Source organism: Papilio xuthus, unplaced genomic scaffold (assembly GCF_000836235.2).
Source record: "Papilio xuthus unplaced genomic scaffold, Pxut_1.1 DF826923.1, whole genome shotgun sequence".
NCBI lineage: Eukaryota > Metazoa > Arthropoda > Insecta > Lepidoptera > Papilionidae > Papilio > Papilio xuthus.
The window spans coordinates 3,363,211-3,382,922 of record NW_013531726.1 but is presented as its reverse complement, the minus strand read 5'-3'; the positions used below and the strand labels follow the sequence as shown (position 1 = coordinate 3,382,922).

The following is a 19,712-nucleotide window of genomic DNA, read 5'->3' as shown; positions in this document are numbered from 1 at the left end:
GCTTACAATAAGAACAGTAAATATAGGCCAAGAGCATAAAGCGCGTAGACGGTTACACATATGTCGATTGTTTTAGTTAATTAGTACAATTTCTGTTAAATTAACAAACGCACGCGAGTTGTGGTGATCCATGTATACTTCATTTACACAGATTATATAAATATAGAATAAGGTTACGTGAATGCACTGCCAATGTACTTGTGAGAAACCTTACAGTAAAATGACGAGAAAAATACGCTTTTCTAATTACTTAATAGTTACGTAGCTTACTAAAGTATTTTCCCCAGTATTTACGCCCAACTGGGGTATTTTAGTCCCACCCATAACAGACACAATGTAATCATTTTAAAACTTTCGTTCAACATAATTTTAGAGAGAAGAAAAATAAATTACTAATTAATTTAATACTATTGTTACTATAATACAAAAATTTAAATTGTTTTAAGCATTTATGTAAGTTTAACAAGTTTAAAGTTTAAAATTTTTATTCATGTTATTCGTACAACGTGTTCATATAAATCTTTTTATTTGAACAGTAAACGATCCTTGTTCATAACTAAGTAAACTTATATGTACAAAATATATCTGGGATTAAAATCAGAACAAATACGAAATCTCCATTTTTCATAGAATGCATATACAAAAATGGAATTTAATTCAGTAAAATGTAGACATAACATATCTTATTTTTGATAATTATTTGAAATCTTACGAAATAATATTCATTTAGAACTCAACTTCTATTTTTAATTTACTTTGACGCAGTTAAAGTTAGTCATAGTGTTTTCTTAATAAACTGCGCTTCGGTTAAATCGTCGTATGCGTTTTGCATTACAATACTGAGCACCCACATGACTAATGGAACCGTAAATCTTATTAGGATTCATATATCAAAGAAACTTCTTTTGGCATTGCCTTGGCCTAATAATCTGAAGGTTCGTCATAGCGTGTCATTTTATATTTTGTCCAAACAACTTGGAAACAATAGTGACGGATTACTGTATTCAAATAATAACTGTTGGGATTATGAGTATGACTCATTATGCGTAAATGGAATATTAAACACAAAGTAGCCTATGTCCCTTCCCGGGTTCTAGACTGTCAGTGTACCAAATTTAATTTAAATCGGTTCAGTAGATTTTGCGTGAAAGAAGGCCAGACAGATAGAGTTACTTTCTCAATTATAATATTAGTAAGGATTTGTTTCGTTAAAATTTAATCTATCCATGTCAAAATAGGGTTTTCACTGAGGAAAAACAAGTACAACGACATATTAGATCAGTTTTTCAAAGAAGATATATGTACATATATACATATGCTAATATGTTTTTCTTACATAACGATAGGACTGAAAAATGCACGCATAATAGAGTGTTGAAATTCTAAATATTCTCATAGTACAAAAAACGTGGTTACGATAGACTTTATCAATAGACTTTCATTTTCTTTTGTGTAGTTTTGAATGTTTTTACAGCATATTCTTTTGTATTTTTTTTAGTTGTTACAAACTCTTAGCATTATTGTAAGCAAGCTCGATAACTTGAATAACTTCGTAACTTATGCACGTTCATGGAATACAGTTACTGCGTATTTTGCATCACACATATTAGTCTTATGGTTAGCGATTTACCGTAAAATTAGATTTTTTTCTACGTTATATTTCAAAAACACTAATAATAATTATGACACATGTTATTTATTTATTTATTTATTTTACATAAACATTTATTATTTACTGCACAGATGATTCTACGAGGAAAATGTAAACATTTAAGTTATAAACATAGTTATTAATAAGATCTCATTATGTTGTTGAGTGTGAACATTTATCAAATGCAATAAAGTAATCCAAAAAATTTATTTTAATTTGTTTTAAACAACAGTAAAACAAGCTTAAATTACATAAAAAAGAATTATACAGCTCAACAATTTTATTCTGAGCAAGATTTCAACTGATATGAAATAAAAGCTCTGAACTTGTCGAGTTCAAAGCTTTTTAAAGAAACCGGGTTACGTTACCGCGAAATCGTAATTCTGAGATATTAAAAAAAATATGTCAAACATTTGTTTATAACACTTCGCCTGTTTTTAAACGAAATGGCGACATACCACTTAATGTTGACACGTGTGCAATTTGTTTCAACGTTAAAAAGTGTGTTTTATTTTGTTTAAGACGTTAAAATATTATAGCCTCATAAGACCTACTTGTACCTTTTTACACAATGGTTAATACTCTCAACATGTAACGAGACAATGTAAACTGAGAATCCTGAAACATTTTCATCGAACTAATCAAACGAAACGAAGTGTTATCTCTACTACTATTTAAGACCGAGTTACCTGATCACACCAACCTAGTAAGGTAGCTCTACGTCGCTTTTGACGACAAGAAGAATTGATTTCATACTAATATTATATATGCGATATTTGGATGGATGGATGCTTGTTACTATCATCAAAACGACTTAAATGATTTCTATGAAATTTAGCACGGGTGTAGAACATAGACTACTAAATAAGTTTTTTATTTCGGAGCAGACGAAGTCTCGGGCAAAAGCTAGTATTAAACTGAAAAAGATATTCTCATTACACTACTCTTAATGTAGAAAAACCGGTCGATGCAGGCATTATAAAAATAGCATAACCTTGTTTGTTAAGTAAATAACAAATAAAAGGCTGGATGTTGTTTAAGATAGATAGCAAGTGAAGCAGTTCATTTTCTGATGTAAAAAAGTATAGACGTCTTCTGATATTATAAAAATTGAACAGCAAAAGCGTTGTGATAGAAAATTGGTATCACTTTACACATAAATACAATTAAAATCTAATTCAATCGTGAAGGAAAATCGGCAGTTGAAAACGGAATTTCCATACGCTAAAAAACATTGCTTTAAGAAAAATATTTACGATGTACAATCCACGCAAGGCCACCGAACATTAAAATAGCGTGATGCCGTAACTAATATCACCGCTACACAATGTTTGATAGTACGCAGTACCTATACGTAGTTCATGTCACCCGCGCGGGGCCTTGACGCCGCATTCCAAGCACATGTCAAAGTACTTAGATCTCTTTGCACTTCGTTTAGCACAATAGTTGCGCTGAATCACCTCGGTTAAACGTAACTACACGAGTACTACACGAAGCATGTGTTAGCTACACAACCTTTTATTTTCATTTATATAAACGTCGTAATATTGCTTATCGGCTTATTTTCAACAAGTCCACTGCCACAAGTGAAAATCGTATTGGCTTTGAACGTATAAAGCATTAGAGATAATTAATTTTAGTTGTAAACATATAAAAGTCGAAACCGAAATCTGCGTAGATTATTTGATATATTCATTTTTAAATTATTCTAAATATTTTCTAACAGAATTCGCAATGGGTGGCACGCTTTTTAAGATTAAACACCGTAATTTTTAACCGTAACATTATATTTAACCGCATCCAGTTAAATAGCATCAGCTCACATCTCGTAATTAGGTTTACTGTGGCTATAAAAAACCAGTTTCGGCGTAAAGCCCGGTAGATGCGTTTTAACGCTTCAAATGCACCAAATTGTGTGAGTTAAGTAAACGCTATTAATTATTAAACGTTACAATATCTTGTAATGAAATTAGAAAAAAAAATGGTGGCAGATACATCATCAACTGTTAGTTGCTTGCGGCATGGAAATAAACAGATCAAGTACAGTAAGTACCTTTGGTTAGTATAATAAGGCACTCAAGTACAGAGTTCGTGTTCATGGGACGTAATCAACGCGTCACAACATAAGCCGAAGTTGCATAAAAACTGGGAACTAGATAAGGAGCGACGCCACAAAGTGAGTCTCGAGGCACGCCCTGTATTATCGCTTATCACACACATTCCACAAAAACATATATTGTTTTAGCCGCCACCGGAATTCGCCAAATTAGCGAAGTAACCGCTACCCATAGACCCACATTTCAAGATTCGTTGCCTTCTTTAAAACAAAAGTAAGGAAAAAGAACGTTAGTAAACAAATATTCGAATTCCTTAGCACTTTAAATGCTACTACGATTTTTCATACAAATGTAATATATCATTGCAAGTCGGTGGCACTGAACGTGTTAAACCTGCAACAATTTACGTATATTATTCCGTTTTAACTTTAACTTGACGTTTCAAGACCTATATACAGTTAGAGAAAACAAAAACTGTTACGGTCCTTAAACAAAAATCTAATTTCTCATAAAATTATTTTAATTAAAAACCAATTCACTATGGAGTTTGTATAAGTGCTTTTGAAAGGAATTATGAATAAAACTTGGAACGGAACAAATTTATTTTTATTTTGTTTCATCATTAGAGTAGCAAATAAAAAGATTTTTGTTTTTAGCACCCTTTTAAACCTACCCATTTTAAGCTTGGTAAAGAGGAGAAAAACCGCAACCTACATTTTAATTCAAAGGTAATAAAAATAAAATAATAGACTGTATCAAAAGCATCGAGAATACCAAGGCTTAAAGCATTACGGTAATTGTAACGTTAGAGAACAAATTAAAATTGTTGTTAGTGATGTCGACAAAAACAAAGTCAATGCACCGTGACAACTAACGGACCTGTCGTAATGAGCAATTGACGAGATAAAAACTTCAAGTCTGCCAAGATCATTATTTTATAATACCTTTTAAACCGTAACCTATGGATCAATAGACAGTTGACCAGTACACGTATATACAATGTTCTTACTTACGCTGCTTCGTTCAATTTAGATAATAATATTTAAACGCATAGTTAAATTCTCGTGTCAGTATGTCAGTTACTATTCTCTTTCGATATGGCAAGACCGATTTTTTTGAAATTTTATATGCATAATCAATAGGTCTAAGAATCAGATACTGTATATTTATATTCCCGCGTGGATAGAGCCGCGGGCGACAGCTAGTAGTCCTATATTATTTTTGGATAATTTAAACAAATAGTTACAAATAGTCACTACGATCAACAATTAGTCATCTTTATAACATTTTATTATAGACAAATTATGGGACAACAAAATTATCATGGTTCAGACACGATCGTTTAACTCCAATGATAACGGAGAACTCACAAATAGGTGCATTAATAGCCTAACCGCACGCCAAATGTTAATAAATCACAAGCCAGTTTATCCAACTTATGCAACAAATTATTACATAGAAACATGAAATGCCTTAACACGTGTAATGTCAATGTAATCTTAATAAAATTCTTTTGTTTTACAAAACGAGAATTTGTTTTGTGCAAAAAATAATTATTTCTGATTATTCAATTTATTTTGATTGAATTCAGTAAACATCAACGAACAAATTATCTTGTCCTTAAAAACAGAAATAATGTTCAGACTTGAATAACCGTTTGAATTATAAGGACTATAGACTTTAACGCCAATTTCCGCGCATATATAGCCACAAAAAAAAGATGCTTTAACAATAGCGAATCGTCACCACTAAGGAATGTTGCAATTATTAAAACGGCCTTGCGACGTACAAAAATCTCTCAGACTGTTATGATTGCTACAAATAAAAATACTTCTTTGCAATTATAATAAAGACAAAAACGCAAGAGAATGAAGTCCTGCAATAAAGAAAACCTTTAAATATGGGACACTATTTTACGATTCGTCCAGTAATCTAATTGGACAAACGTGAAATTTGGAAATGAATCTAAAAAGAACATGACTATTTGTATTACGTCTGGTTCCGATAAGATTCATGAATCAATCGAAACTTTCCAGCAACTTTCCTTTTCGCCTGTCTGTAAAATCAAACAGCACTTAGACGGTAACATTTAGACGTGACTTGCTTTTATTATGTAAGTTAAATGAAGTGGTCTAATGAAGATTCGATACTAAGATAAGAAATCAAACATCCTTTGGGTTAGCGTCTACTCTTCACTATTAAAAGTACATATAAGTATGATAAAATTCCTTATGTCTATTAGAATATCATCATAACGGTTCCCTATATCGTGTAACAGCATTAAATAGATCTAAATAATCAATCAAAATCTGAACAACGAGAGATTTCGTATTGCTGAGCTATCTATTGCTTACAGAGAGGTTTTTCATCACTACATCCTGCAAATATCAAACACAAAGCAAAAAAAGCGCTTTGTTAAAATATCTTGCGACCATGTGTGTTATTTCAGCTTTCAATATTCCAAATATACATTTATTGTTAGCAGCTAGAAACAAATGTAATAACGATAAAGCGAGAGTTAGAGAAAATAACAAAAATGTAATCACATTAATAACAAATCAAAACGAAATGTGAAGTTGTAGAAATCGCGATTAATTACAAATTTATAGCTGAGAGAACCGAATGTCTATAAATAAAGTAATGAGTGCTCGTAGGCGTTAAATTAATGACGTAGGACGCTTCGAGTATCAACGGGATCATAATGAGTTTCTGTCTCCGTCAATTTTATCTTTCCTTTAATGTTATTTAAATCTATTTTCTGATATAAATATAAGTCACTTTAATTTCAACAACAAAAATGTACTCATTGCTTTTAAATGGTAGAAAATCGGTTCACACAGTAGTCCCTCATCTTTAAAAAGTTTGTTATATTCCAACTTTATAGGGCTTGATAGAACTTACCACCACATGTCTTTGTAAGTGGAGGAATGTACGCGCAGAGGTGTGACCCACCCACGTATCCCTTTACGTCTCATCTACACTGTACACACGATACTGTACTCTGTGATATGTTGTTACCTTCCAAAGTCGCTGGGCAGGCTGGTGAGCGACATATCATTGAGGCCGAGAACGGTGAGCGCCCGTAGCTGGCTGAAGCCTGCCGGCAGCCGTGGGATCGGATTGCTGCTGAAGTCCGCGATTTGCAGCGCGCGCAGCTTCTTGATGTCCTCGGGGATGTCGGGAATGTCTGTTAAACAACATAATATTAATTTATAAAATAATTTATACTCAATAATAGCATGATTCAAGATTATAGATAGAAATTGCAACATAGAACACAGGTTGCAAAATTATATTTTGGTTCAAAAGACGCTAAATGGTTACTAGTAAATACAATAAAAGATAAAACAAAGTGCGAATAACAAAAGAATGGTATTGAATAAGAGAAAGTCGGAAATCAAAGTAATTGGGGGATTGCGGGTCAAAGAGTAAATTTAAGCCTGAAGCGAACAATGTGCGTCTGTTGTTCTCAATGAATGTTCCCACGAAACGTCCCAATTATCATTAAGTAACAAAGTTCGTACGAAATTATTACAAAGAGTTTGACCTGCACATTTCGACGATTATTACGAAACAATTCCTAAATTATGAATTTAAATTAAACTTAACGATATTTCAAATATAACTGTAAAAAATAACTTAAAAAAAATATTCTCCAAGATAACATAAGGTAAATCTTTCACTTTTGCAACGTCTATCCTTTATAGACTTATGGATATATGTAATATTATTTAAAGCTAACTATTTATTATGTTTTAGAATTACTATGGATGTTGTAATTTTCCTGTTTACTAATTATCTTTAAACAAAATATTTACGTACTCACATCCACATCGCACTGAAATATTTAACATATAAACAATAACGCGAACTTTACTATACGTATATAAAACACACGATAAAAACTATATTCGTTGCTATTTCAAATAATGTGTATAAATATCAACATACGTCACAACCTTCAGAAACCCTTACAAAAAGATCAATCTTTACATTGAATTATTGTTAAGTTATAAGTAGTAGATTTAAAATCTTATAATCGACCTCATTATTAAATCCTATGTAATACAAATAAGCGTCGGTGGCTCAGGCGTTAAAGCACTTGACTTGTAATCTTCAGGTCTTGGATTCGAATCCCGCCATGTACCAATGTGTTTTTCGATTTACGATATGTACATTTATCCGACGTTCTTACGGCGAAGGAAAAAATCGTGATGCAATCTGCACATATCTGCGGAGAAACTCAAAGATATGTGTGAAGTCAACCAACCCGCATTGGGCCAGCGTGGTTGACTATGGCCTAGTCACCTCTAATTTAGGGTAGGCTCGGAGCCCCTTGGTGGGGACCTACAGTGAGCTGCTAATATAATACAAATAAACGTTACATATAAAGCTCAATAAAACCTTCAATATCAGGTTACAGTGAAAAGAAAAGTTTTTAAAACAACTTGCTATACTATATACGGTAATGGTAAATGAATACAATCATTGTTTCGTAACTTAACCGTCAGATGACCATAAAGGGTATCCGAATGACACAAATTGTGCCCTACAAAATACAGGTGTGTAAGGGCCGAAGGTCATATAGAGCTATAGACCAACCGGTTATAACCGGACTATCGGTTCGGTTATTCGTATATTAGCCACGTGAGATATCCAAATAGTTATTTATCACCACACCACCATGTTTCATAGTTATAAACAAAACAATGCAGACATATAGCGCAAGGTCAGACTAACCATAATTTTCGATAAACAAATCCTGAAATACGTGTACATAATGAATTTATAGAATCTCGTGTGGTGAGATCAAGGTAAAGAATTTTATTACAATTGTAATAGACGGAGCAAGTGTTTCACATTCCTCGAAGCTTGCTGAATTTAATTTTGAATGTATTCTACTTCTTCGTCTTATAATAATTAATTGCATATCTAATTAAGTACACAAACCTCTCTTGATAGAACTTGCTTCTAAGAAAATCTTTATTGTATTTTCTTGTAATAAAATAGTTTTCTCTTATTTATCTAGCTTAATGTGTTCTTGACATAAAAGACTCGTGTTTACTTTGCAAAGAAAATAAATTAATCACAAATTCTCCGTTTTCTCGAGCTCGCTTTTGAGCAGCGGTTTCAAGTTAAATATTAAATAAATGTTTAGAAATTCATGTCCATTACAAGGATCGGATGGGATGAAATGAACGTTTTAATATTTAATTTTGTTAAAATTATTCGTCTTTGTCTTCACTACTAGTATAAAAATCTTAGAAATGAAGAATAATAATATACTTGTTTACATAATCTAGAAGTTGTATAGCCATTGGCGTCTGGTCCTTGCTCTTAATTAGCGGTAGTTGAGAAACATTGCATACAATGAATATGTAGCCAATATTTGTCAACTGTTTAGTGTGTGGCCGATGTAATGTACTATCAGGGAATCTGGCGGTACCACCATAAAGCGAACGTCGTTTAAACGTTTCGTTAGACGTGACAACGACGCGGAAACAATACCCAATATAAGCAGAGTTAAAATTTATCTACGAAAAAATGTCGGTATAAGATAAATTGCTTATTAATATTACGACGTTTGCGTAACTCACTTCTACCTATTTGGTTATCTCTTATGAAGGGGCAGTTTGTTTCGTAAGGACCGAGGCATTTTTTCTGTAAGAGGAACACCACGAAGGACCCAGACTGTATGTATGTACGTAAGCGAAACTCATAAAGCAGTCGCGCGTATCACGTGCGTAGTATTTAAACGCCGATATTGGGTCATATATCATAAACTGTTCAATGCCAATAGAGAAGCGTGAACCGATATTATGAGCCTGTGTTTTAATATTTATGTTTCAAACTTTGTGTGCTTATAAATCGGTTTACCATTGTTTTGATCAATATTTGTTTCAAAGTACAATAAATTAATAACTTAAGTATTAAACCAATAAAGAGTCGATGTCAGTGAATAAAGCTTCTTTGATTGTATTGTTTTGAAGCCAATAAGAACCCTTCTCTCAACGGCGCAGCGAAAGCCGATTAGAATCGAAAAGAAACTTATTATTTTTCGTTGGAATGAGCCCTCTTTAATTTATTAATAGTGAATTATATTCAACAATTATTTTGTCAAGACCAATAACGTCATCTACCTGGCGACAGTTTGAGGTTCAACGACCTCTTTAGAGATTGTGGTCAGTTACAACACCTGTGTTACTATTAAGTTTTTATTTCTTATCCAGCGCTGTTTTACATAACATGAATCTGGGTCAGTAGCCGATACAACTTTAGCTTCGTTAGTTACTACTAACACATGTATACTCCTTGAAGATTACACGATTACCGTTTACATCTTATATTAGAAGATTTTTTTAATTCCATCCCATTGTTAATAGTTGAAAACTCCCATCCAACCGTTGTATTATAATACAATATTTGTGCACGCACAATATCAACGCACTGTCACGAATTATTTACGATCATCAATGCTCTACTAATAGGAGTCAATTCGAATTACACGTAATCCAGGAGGAGACCTTCAATAAACCAACTGCGAAGCTACTCGCTTACTACCAGATGAATTGAATACTTAATTACCTGAGGTTTCTGAGCGCTTCAAAACGTGGAACTTTAAGTTCGACTTTATTCTGTTAGAATAAAATTTAATATTACATATACAGTGAAATACAATTTTAAAAGAAAACACAACAACTTTATCTGATGTAAAGATAACACATGTATTAAGATAATGCAAAAACAAAAATTTTGATAACAACGGAGAGATGAGTGCAACATTGTAAAGTTTTTAAAATATAATCTTAAATATTCATGAATGTAAGTGAAAATAGAATTAATTAATCCAATCATATAGCACAAACCTTCTATGAGTGTAAATTGCACCCATTTTTAAATAGACATGACTTATATAACAAAATTAATAAATGATAACCATTATCAATATTTTACAGAAATGTAAACTATGAAAAAGCATTTTAAACTTAAATATTGTTTCCAAAATAAATACTAACTCGAATTCAATCCAATCCAAATGAAAGGTTTAAAATTCGTTTCGCAATGTTTTGGTACGAAGTTTCAACTTCCGTTGTTATTCAAGACAGAGGTTCCACGACTTCGAAATGTTGATAGTTGATTTTATTTTTTAATATAACGTTAACGGTAGTACGATCCGGTTCGCGCGTATTCCTAAAATATTTTATTGTGCATTCCAACGATAGCTGTGTTCATTCATTGTATAGTCGAGGACATTTATTCCCTACCCATTTCAGTGTTGATAATGCTCACAATGCATTACGTAATTAGGTTGAAAACTTATCATGACCGCTCTACGTACTATGTTTGCTATATTTATTATGCGATTATGGTATGTTTGTTTATTTGGTACGTTACAAGACTAATGTACGATGTAAAGCGTTCAATGAGCAAATTTCATAAATAGGTCAAATCGTACGTCGATCGACTTGGGTCGGACTAAATAAGTAGGTCGTGTACTTTGTGAGCTTCCTGTTGAATGTTGAACGACAGCTTTGAGTGGGCTATTAATTATAATTTTGAGTAAGCATGAACACAGGAAACAATTTTAAATATCACGAGGCGGATATAAATAAGAAAAATTGAAACTTTAAAATCTTAAAATATTGATGAATCCTATCAAGATCTATTTTTTTATAAGAGACCGGGGCAAACGAGTGGCAGGAACACCGAGGTGATCTACGACACTATGGACATCCACAACACCATAGGATCTGCAGATGCGTCGCCGGCCGTTAATTTAATAATCATATGATTAACTTATAAAAAGTATTTTACGGAAATATTGTGGAATAATTTATATAAAACCAAATGTAGTAATGTATCCATATCACCATGTGGTACGTACCTTTTAACTAATCGCATTTCATAAATGTTTATTTCTTTCATGGAACACGATGTTTAAAATCATAATCGCAGACTTTAAAATATATAATATAGAATAATAATTTGATTTGGGGTGAACACTGAGATAATGCAGGTGGTCTCAACCATACACAAAGTATACAAACTATTAAAAAGTCCGAGTAACGTGAACTTTGTATAACTTGTAGGTGGAACTATTTTAAGAGTGGTATGTGAGTAGCTACGATTTGTCTCTAAGAGCTTCGTTTTGTAAAGGAGGGGTGAAAGTCTATTCAGAGATGTAAGCCTGCGGTGATTTCCCGTACACTTTTTAAACACGTTCCGTGCCACTAGGACTTTTACGCTGCCTATTTATTTTCGCTAAAAAGGGAAGTGACTGCCCATAAACATCTATGTATACATATTTATTCAATTGGAGTGCATGTATGTAATATCGAAAATAACTTATTTCATATACAATAAATGCGTGTTTGTTCAGGACAATCTCCGAAACGGCTGGGGCGATTTTAATAGGACTATAGTATTTCAGCGCCGACAGAGTCGCGGGCAACCACTAGACTACAATAAATTAAAGTTGCAATTGAGTTGCTTACATTTTATAAGCAGAAGAGAGGATGTACTGAAAAGGAGTTTCCATTTCCTTTACATACCCTCTGTCCATGTTAGCCGCATATATTTTACTATTATATATTCGATAAAACTCTGCAGCACTGAACGTGTTGATGTTTACACGGAAGATCCGTTTGGAGTGTGAGCGTTTCATTGAATGGCATCACTTCCGTAGCTAACGTTGCCAAGCGAGCACACAATGCAGCGCCCGAAGGCTGAAACTATGCAGCTCTACTCGATGTTTTAATAGAAGCAATTACGAGAAAGCGGGTCACGTCCTAAAGCGATTTAAAGAGAAACGGTAATTAACTTTCTGCACGTTTTACTTTTGCATAAATAAAAATACGCAAATAAAATAATTATATTTTAGCTTATCAAAAATAATATCTTTAACAGCTTTAAAATCTTTACCAGTTCTACCAGACTGTAGACGGACGAAGTTATCAAACCCTAAGCCCTTATTCGCCTGAGCGCCATTTTCTTCGACGGTTTAAGCAGGAAAAATTAATCAATTTTCCATGTTTTTTCATACGACAACGGTTTTAAGAGGTACGCTTTTTTACCGCCCAAGTACACATGTTACGCGGCGTTATAAAATCGCATGTGCGAATAAGGGCTTGGACAGCTTCTACCTCAACGCAATCAAAACAATTGAACTTCATATTTCTCCAATCCAATACATCGTCATAGCCTGTTTACATGTAGTTTATCCTAGAGCGCCAACCTACTTGTACAGAGATACAATAAGCAGAAACAATATCCGCTGCCGGCGACATCTTGCGGATAACGGATGAGCAAATGCAAATAAGGAAATAGCCTAACCATCAACAACTAACAATGTAATATAACAGAGCATTTGACCTCCATACTTGACGAGCCTGTATAACCAGACATCGCAAAATAAAGAGATAGTAATTTTATATTAATTAAATTTTACCCATTTCATTTAAAATTGAAAATCTGTCCGAACGAAATGGAATTAATTGAAGGTATAAAGCCTTTTAAAGGAGATTAAATGAAAGTAAAATATGTAAGTCAAAGTTGTCAGGCCTTGATGTAAAGAAAATAACAGAATTTATTTCTTGATTAATTATAGTTGTCATCGTCATATTCATTACCAGATTGCATATCTATAAACAATAATGCAGATAAATATAACCTGAATTATTTTTGAAAGTGAAAGCGAAAGGGAGACAACGAGAAAGCGTTTTAACGGCTGACTACAATACGCATAAATATTTACAATACCTTTGAGGGTTACAGTTCTATTAATAACGTCAAGTAGACAAATCTCTTCCTTCCGCTACTGAATAAACTTGTCATTCTACTATCTTTTTATCGACTTGGCAATCTAGCAAGCGGCCCCTTGAATTTGCCAAAATAGCGAAGTGACCGTTGCTCATGTCATGGTACCGCTCGAGCCGGTCAATTCGTGCAGAAAATCTTACTGTGGACTCTACCACTGTTAAGATTTGATCTCTATATCTTCTATTTGTCTTCGCACTCACAAAAAAATACCCATTCTCGCAATGCTGCATTGCCAAATTGCACAGCAAACAGAAACAATCGAATGTAATTTAAAAAGCCAAACAATACATTTCCATACAAAAGAAACTAAACACGTGTTCATTGAGGCGCGTTCAATTCACCTGAATACGGTGAGAGGTCAAAGTTGCATAAACAAAAGGTCGCGTGCAAAAAAGTAGCAGCATAGTTGGACAGCGAGCGGTTTCAGTTGGTTAACTCCAGTCTGATGGAATCCCATTATAGCTTTATTGAGTTGTGGGTGCAAAGAGAGCGGGCGGGCTTCGATCCACCGCCCGCGGTAATGGAACCGGCCAGACGCGCTTCTATACAATAAGCTACACAGTTTATGAAATAAAAGTTTTCCATTGGGATTACGTGAACATTGAATGGAGGTTTTATCGTCTTTTAAGGTAACAAGTAGCTTATCTAAATTAGCATCGGCTCTATCAAGTAGAATTTACTTAATTTGATTAGTTTGACAGTACAGTGGTATTCCAAATAAGAACCAATTGCAGTTTTAATTATAAAAGAATGTTATCGCATACAGTTAATTTGGTTTCGTTATTACTGGGCGACTATTTTACAATACCATCCCTAACAACTATAATTAACTTAACTATTTAGAAATTATTGCAAATTTAGTTAAATTATAACGAGGTAATTGCACAAATTGGCGACATACTAATGGTTTGTACCAAGTATTCATAAATGTTGACAATTTATAATAGTATACGACATGGGTCTAACAACAATGAAAGATATATACTGTGATTGAAGAAGGCTCTGCCTTTGCGATCATCCTTGACTCCTATGTTTTATTTATTTATTTTTAATCTATGCCATTAAATAGTTTTTCCAGATGTTCATGAATGCCTGGTTATTAATATTACATGCAATTTATAACTAGTACAAGCGTCGTGTCTCGATAGGAAACATTATGAAGCGACAAAAAGCCAATAAATAATAAACTCACGCGGCCAGTATCATATGGTGAGGACAAAGTTTATTACATCACGTTATTGGCAAGCCAAACCATTCGTTGTAGCACTTATATACAAACATGCGTTATTGTTCCCTAAACTATGCTTAAATTAACTCTATATTAAACATAGCGCATACCTCAGATTCTACCTAGAGCTTTGATGTATCTTTATTATACACATATTAATATGTGGAGCATTTTATTAAAAGACGTAAGTTTTTTTTTTTTAAGAAAATGAAGATGTTGTAATGTTGTTAATTCAAACTTAAATTATACGCTTGAAAACTACACAATCAGGTTTACCCTTATAAATGTATTAATTTAAACTTTAAATAAGTCAAACATAGAATAATAAGGATCAACAGAACAACGAAATCAAAGTTTAATTTTGTCCTAAACTCTAATGGTTGTAGCTTATAATAAAATAATTTATGACTCTTATGTAGACAATAGAACAAAAACTTTCAAGAAAACAATCTCGTAATATACACACACATACACAACATAGAATTAAATCAAACAAAACTCTTCACATAAAATACAATTACAGATACTAGATACCAGTTTAAGGGCGTAATGATTGGCATGCGGGCGCCATAGTTGCATGGATACATTCCATGCGGAATGATGCTAAAAATAAGAAATTGCTAACTGGTTGCTAAACCAACAGACGATTGATTGTTCGCAGCGCCTCGCCCGCGTTCGGAGCCTGCGGCGACCGCGAACGTGCGAATTCGACATTACAATGGACGTTTGTTTATAGTATTGATATTATGTTAGGCAAGATGAATTCTTTGCATTTTTATGTCGGAAAATTTGCGTTAATGCAATGTTATAATTATTTTTATGGCAACTTAGCAGTAGCATAGCAGAAATAGATTGAAATCAGTGCTTATCGAGAGGGCTCTATATACATACGAAGATTTTTTTTTGTAAATCGATTTTTGACCTGTAATTTAAACATTACCAATAAATATAGTATAGTATTGCATTGTATTGCATATTACGCTATTCCAACAAAATCTCGAGAAAATATTTCATAGTATCCGAAATAAGATGTTAAAAAGTATTATTCCATAGAGTGCGTCAAAACCGGTCATAAGATTCTTAGATATGTTAACATAACATAGCTATTACATAACAATAAAAACAAATTACTCAATAAACCGTCGAAATTCATTTGGAGGCACGTAATGATTAGTCACGGGCCGCTCACGTGTCGCTGCTCTCAATCAGCGAGCTTGACGTATTCTTTTATTTATTACACACTAGTTGACGCCCGCAACTCCATTCGCGAATTTAAAAAAAAGCTTAATTAGAAGACTATGTCTTCTTCCAAGCTATGTTTTACATGTATGCCAAATTTCAGTGTTATTCATGCAACAGTTCTAGAGATACCTTCTAACAAACATCCATCAATCCATCCATCCTCACATTCGTATAAATTCAATATAAGTTTTAAAACCCACTGTAATACTTCGGTCTTTACAAAAGCCTTATAATTAATTAATAGGTAAATCGTAAATACTCTGAACAAATTACGCTCGTAAATGCGCAGAAATAACAGTAGCATTATTGTTCAAAGTGAAAGCAAAATAACATTGAAATATAAAGTAAAATTATAAAAGTTTATATTCACCGCCAACAACAGACATTCACGCAAATTTAACGATCTGTTACGTAACAATGCCGGTGTAAGCAAGTTATTATATAAAAGTCCTTACAGAAATAACTTCAGTAAAAGATAGAACCGGTTTGATGAAGTGAACTCATTGTACGATTATTTGACGAGCCCTGGAAATGGGCATTTAATAATTTCTTAGAATTCATTACAACTTTTTGATACTTTAAAAATTGCAACGTGTTTAACCAATAGCATTTCAGCATATGTTAATGTTATGGTTATGATTCAAATCAAAGATGAGTTGCGCTATCTCGCTCTATGGACAATACCCCGGTAAAGTTCAATAGCCGAATAATCCGCGAAGACAACGACGCGCAACTATCGATGCCATCTTCGGTTATAAGCATATAAAGCACCTTATTTTATATAGTCTTTTTTTCACATAAAGTCGTATTTAACCTTGTCCACAATCTTGTACTTATTAATTACATTAATCATCAAAGTAAAAAATGAAAAAATTAAAAATGTAGTATAGATCCGGTTGTGTTAAAAAACGGTTAGGTTTGTTAAATTTAGTATAATATTAAATTAAAAAATCAATACAGTCGTAGCTCGTATAAAGCTTATAAATTTTGAATTCAATGAGGAATGTCGAAATTACTTTAGTCAGTCATATTCGTTTAAGTTAATATAAATGTTAGAGTGTATCTATTATTATAACTTATTACATTGTAGAAATATTGATATGTATGCACTTAGAATGTCTCATACTAAGTACCTACCAAGAAATACTAATCCAATTTTCTTAAGCGCTTAACTTACTGTGTATAAGTCGAATGCATCGCATAGTAGTAGCTTGTATTAAAAAGAATCTAAAGTTTCCATATAAAATCCGTCTGAGGTTAGGACTTACACCCCAAGTTCATTAATCCTGCAGACAGACAAGTCACGCGAATTCGAGGATGAAAAACATCGATGTTTCGTGCGACGGCACGCGCGTAAAAAGTAAATTAAAACTTTGTAATAACTACAACTGCAATTCTATTTGTCTTATAACGAATGTAAAGATTGCTTCGCAATTTCGTAATTTTCCTATGCAAATCGATAAAATGTATCACAACTTCCAGATAAACCAGTGAAGTGTACTTTACAAAGTTACTCGAGAGTATAGTACGTGGTCGTACCGTACCAGTAACATACCAGTAGCAGCGATCGTTTATAGTACGTCATTCCATCACTCTTATCTATTTCGTAACTGTACCAAAAGTGAACGACTCTCTTTGCTATGGTATGGTACAGCGCAACTTAAATTCCTGGCCCATGTTGAATACAGGTATTTATAGCAATAGAAAGTTTACATGTTCTCAGTTTGTAATTTATAATACTTTATTACTTGACGTTTGAGTATATACAATCTAACGTACGAAATATTAATTCGCAATCGTTAGGGATTACATTTATTCCATATTACTAATCGGCTTCGGTTACGTCTAACAACCTGGTCTATTAACATGTGTTAATTTAGGAACAAATAAATGTACCAACTTATAAAAAAGTAAATGCAACTCTGCCGCTTATAAATTAAAGATAACAAAGATTACTCAACATCAGATGCACCATTTAATCGTTTGTCCGCTTCTTCCACTGGAAACTACGAATTACTGGAATTATTTCTACTAATGCTACATTCCTAAAGACACGTGTTAGGTGTATGTGTCGAGTGATGAACGGACGTGATAATTATTTACGTCTATCGGTCAGTGTTAACAGCATAGAGATTTTATTAAAACAAAAATTGACTAATTATAAACAAATTTAACGGTAAGCGCTGTGCCGTATCATAAAATTAAAATAGCATCGGCATTGTTTTAAATTTAGAGCGGAGCGGTTAACTGTGAATAATGTGAGGTTGGTGCACAGAACACAGAGCACAGAGTGTTCGGAACTCACATATCACAATCCGTCCGTTGCCCGAGTTAACAGGAAATCTAGTTCATCTACACGGGTCGCTGGAGACCCGATTGAATCGCACTCCGTGAACTTTACATTTCCCATCGTAATACCCACAGCATTATGTTATTTTGAATAATAAAGCATGAAGGAATCGCGATGTTTTAAATTGTAAGATTAGCTGAGAATTTTGATATTACAAGTTATTTTTTTTTTCTTTTATAGCCCACGGCACTCCAATACAATGTAACATTACGAAATTGTACAAACTGCAGTTGCCCATTTTCCCAATGTTATTGATTAGAATATTTATTTTACAACAACTTAAAATTTTAACTGTTCATTATACTTTGGTCTATTATTTGATTGACGTAAAAAGTGTCAGACATAGTATGCTCCGTTTACTCTGTCATACTCAATCGTCTGAAACCGTCTTAAGGTTGATCGTGTCATTTAACCGAGCTATGAAATAAACCGTTTCGAGATCACATTTTTTTTTATTTTCATTGGGTACAGTTCGGGGCGTCTAAATCGACATTCGACAGGGCCGCCTCATCATTACTGTCAGCTTTGGACATTGATGCTCCCATAAAATGTTTATTACGATTTATTTCAACGCCCAAATGAGTTGGCAATTTGCTAGTTTCTTTTGATAGAATTTATATTGGTTGGTATTGAATGAGTGTTTGTTTTAAAATGCAAAAAAATGTCGATTGCGTACGTAATATTAATAGTCAAAAATTCAGCTGTAGGTTAGCATCATAAATCCAGACAAAAATATATAAAAGATTGTAAACAATTTCTTTAATTTCATTTTATAACTAGATGGCTTTAAGACCTTGCTTGTCCAAATAAAATGAAACAATGTTTTCCAACAAAAAACGCCGTAACAACGAGAGACGACGAGAATCAAAGCAATTAATTTACGTGAGGCCGACAAAGCCTTACAATCTTGTTGCACAGAGCTTCCTCCAATTTTCGTAATTGGAGTCATTTATTTCCATTTTTAAGGTTGTAACAAACAGTAGTCGGCCAAATGCGAATAAAAAGGAGGATGATCATAAACGAAACTAAGGTAAGAGATTCTATAATTTACTACAACAATAAAACAACTCGCGCTCATAACCCAAAGGGGTAGGCAGAGACAACGGACTTGCTTTTAGTGCGATCTTGGTACGCCGTCTCGTTTCTTGCACATTCATACCTCTACGAATAAATGCGCGACTTCGGGTACCTATTTTATAATTTGATACCATAGTACACATAAATATAAAAACACAATCAATAAAGATTTACTTTTTGTTATAAACGTCTAATCGAAAATGATTTATGTTGTTTCGTAATACCTGAGCTGTCTAATGAATGAAATTTGACCTCATAACAATATGACCTGAGTTTATCGTGGTGTGC

General features: G+C 33.3%; 1 protein-coding gene across 10 annotated transcripts in view; it reads right to left on the bottom strand.

Annotated features, from left to right (window-relative positions):
* The window catches only part of scrib (scribble planar cell polarity protein), a 74,195-nt gene that overhangs the window by 47,544 nt on the left and 6,939 nt on the right, over window positions 1-19,712 (bottom strand). For all 10 annotated transcript variants that reach the window (XM_013318398.1, XM_013318404.1, XM_013318401.1 and 7 more), the window contains exon 3: window positions 6,727-6,895. In XM_013318398.1, coding sequence (XP_013173852.1) covers window positions 6,727-6,895 — 169 coding nt within the window. The remainder of the gene's footprint in view (window positions 1-6,726; window positions 6,896-19,712) is intronic.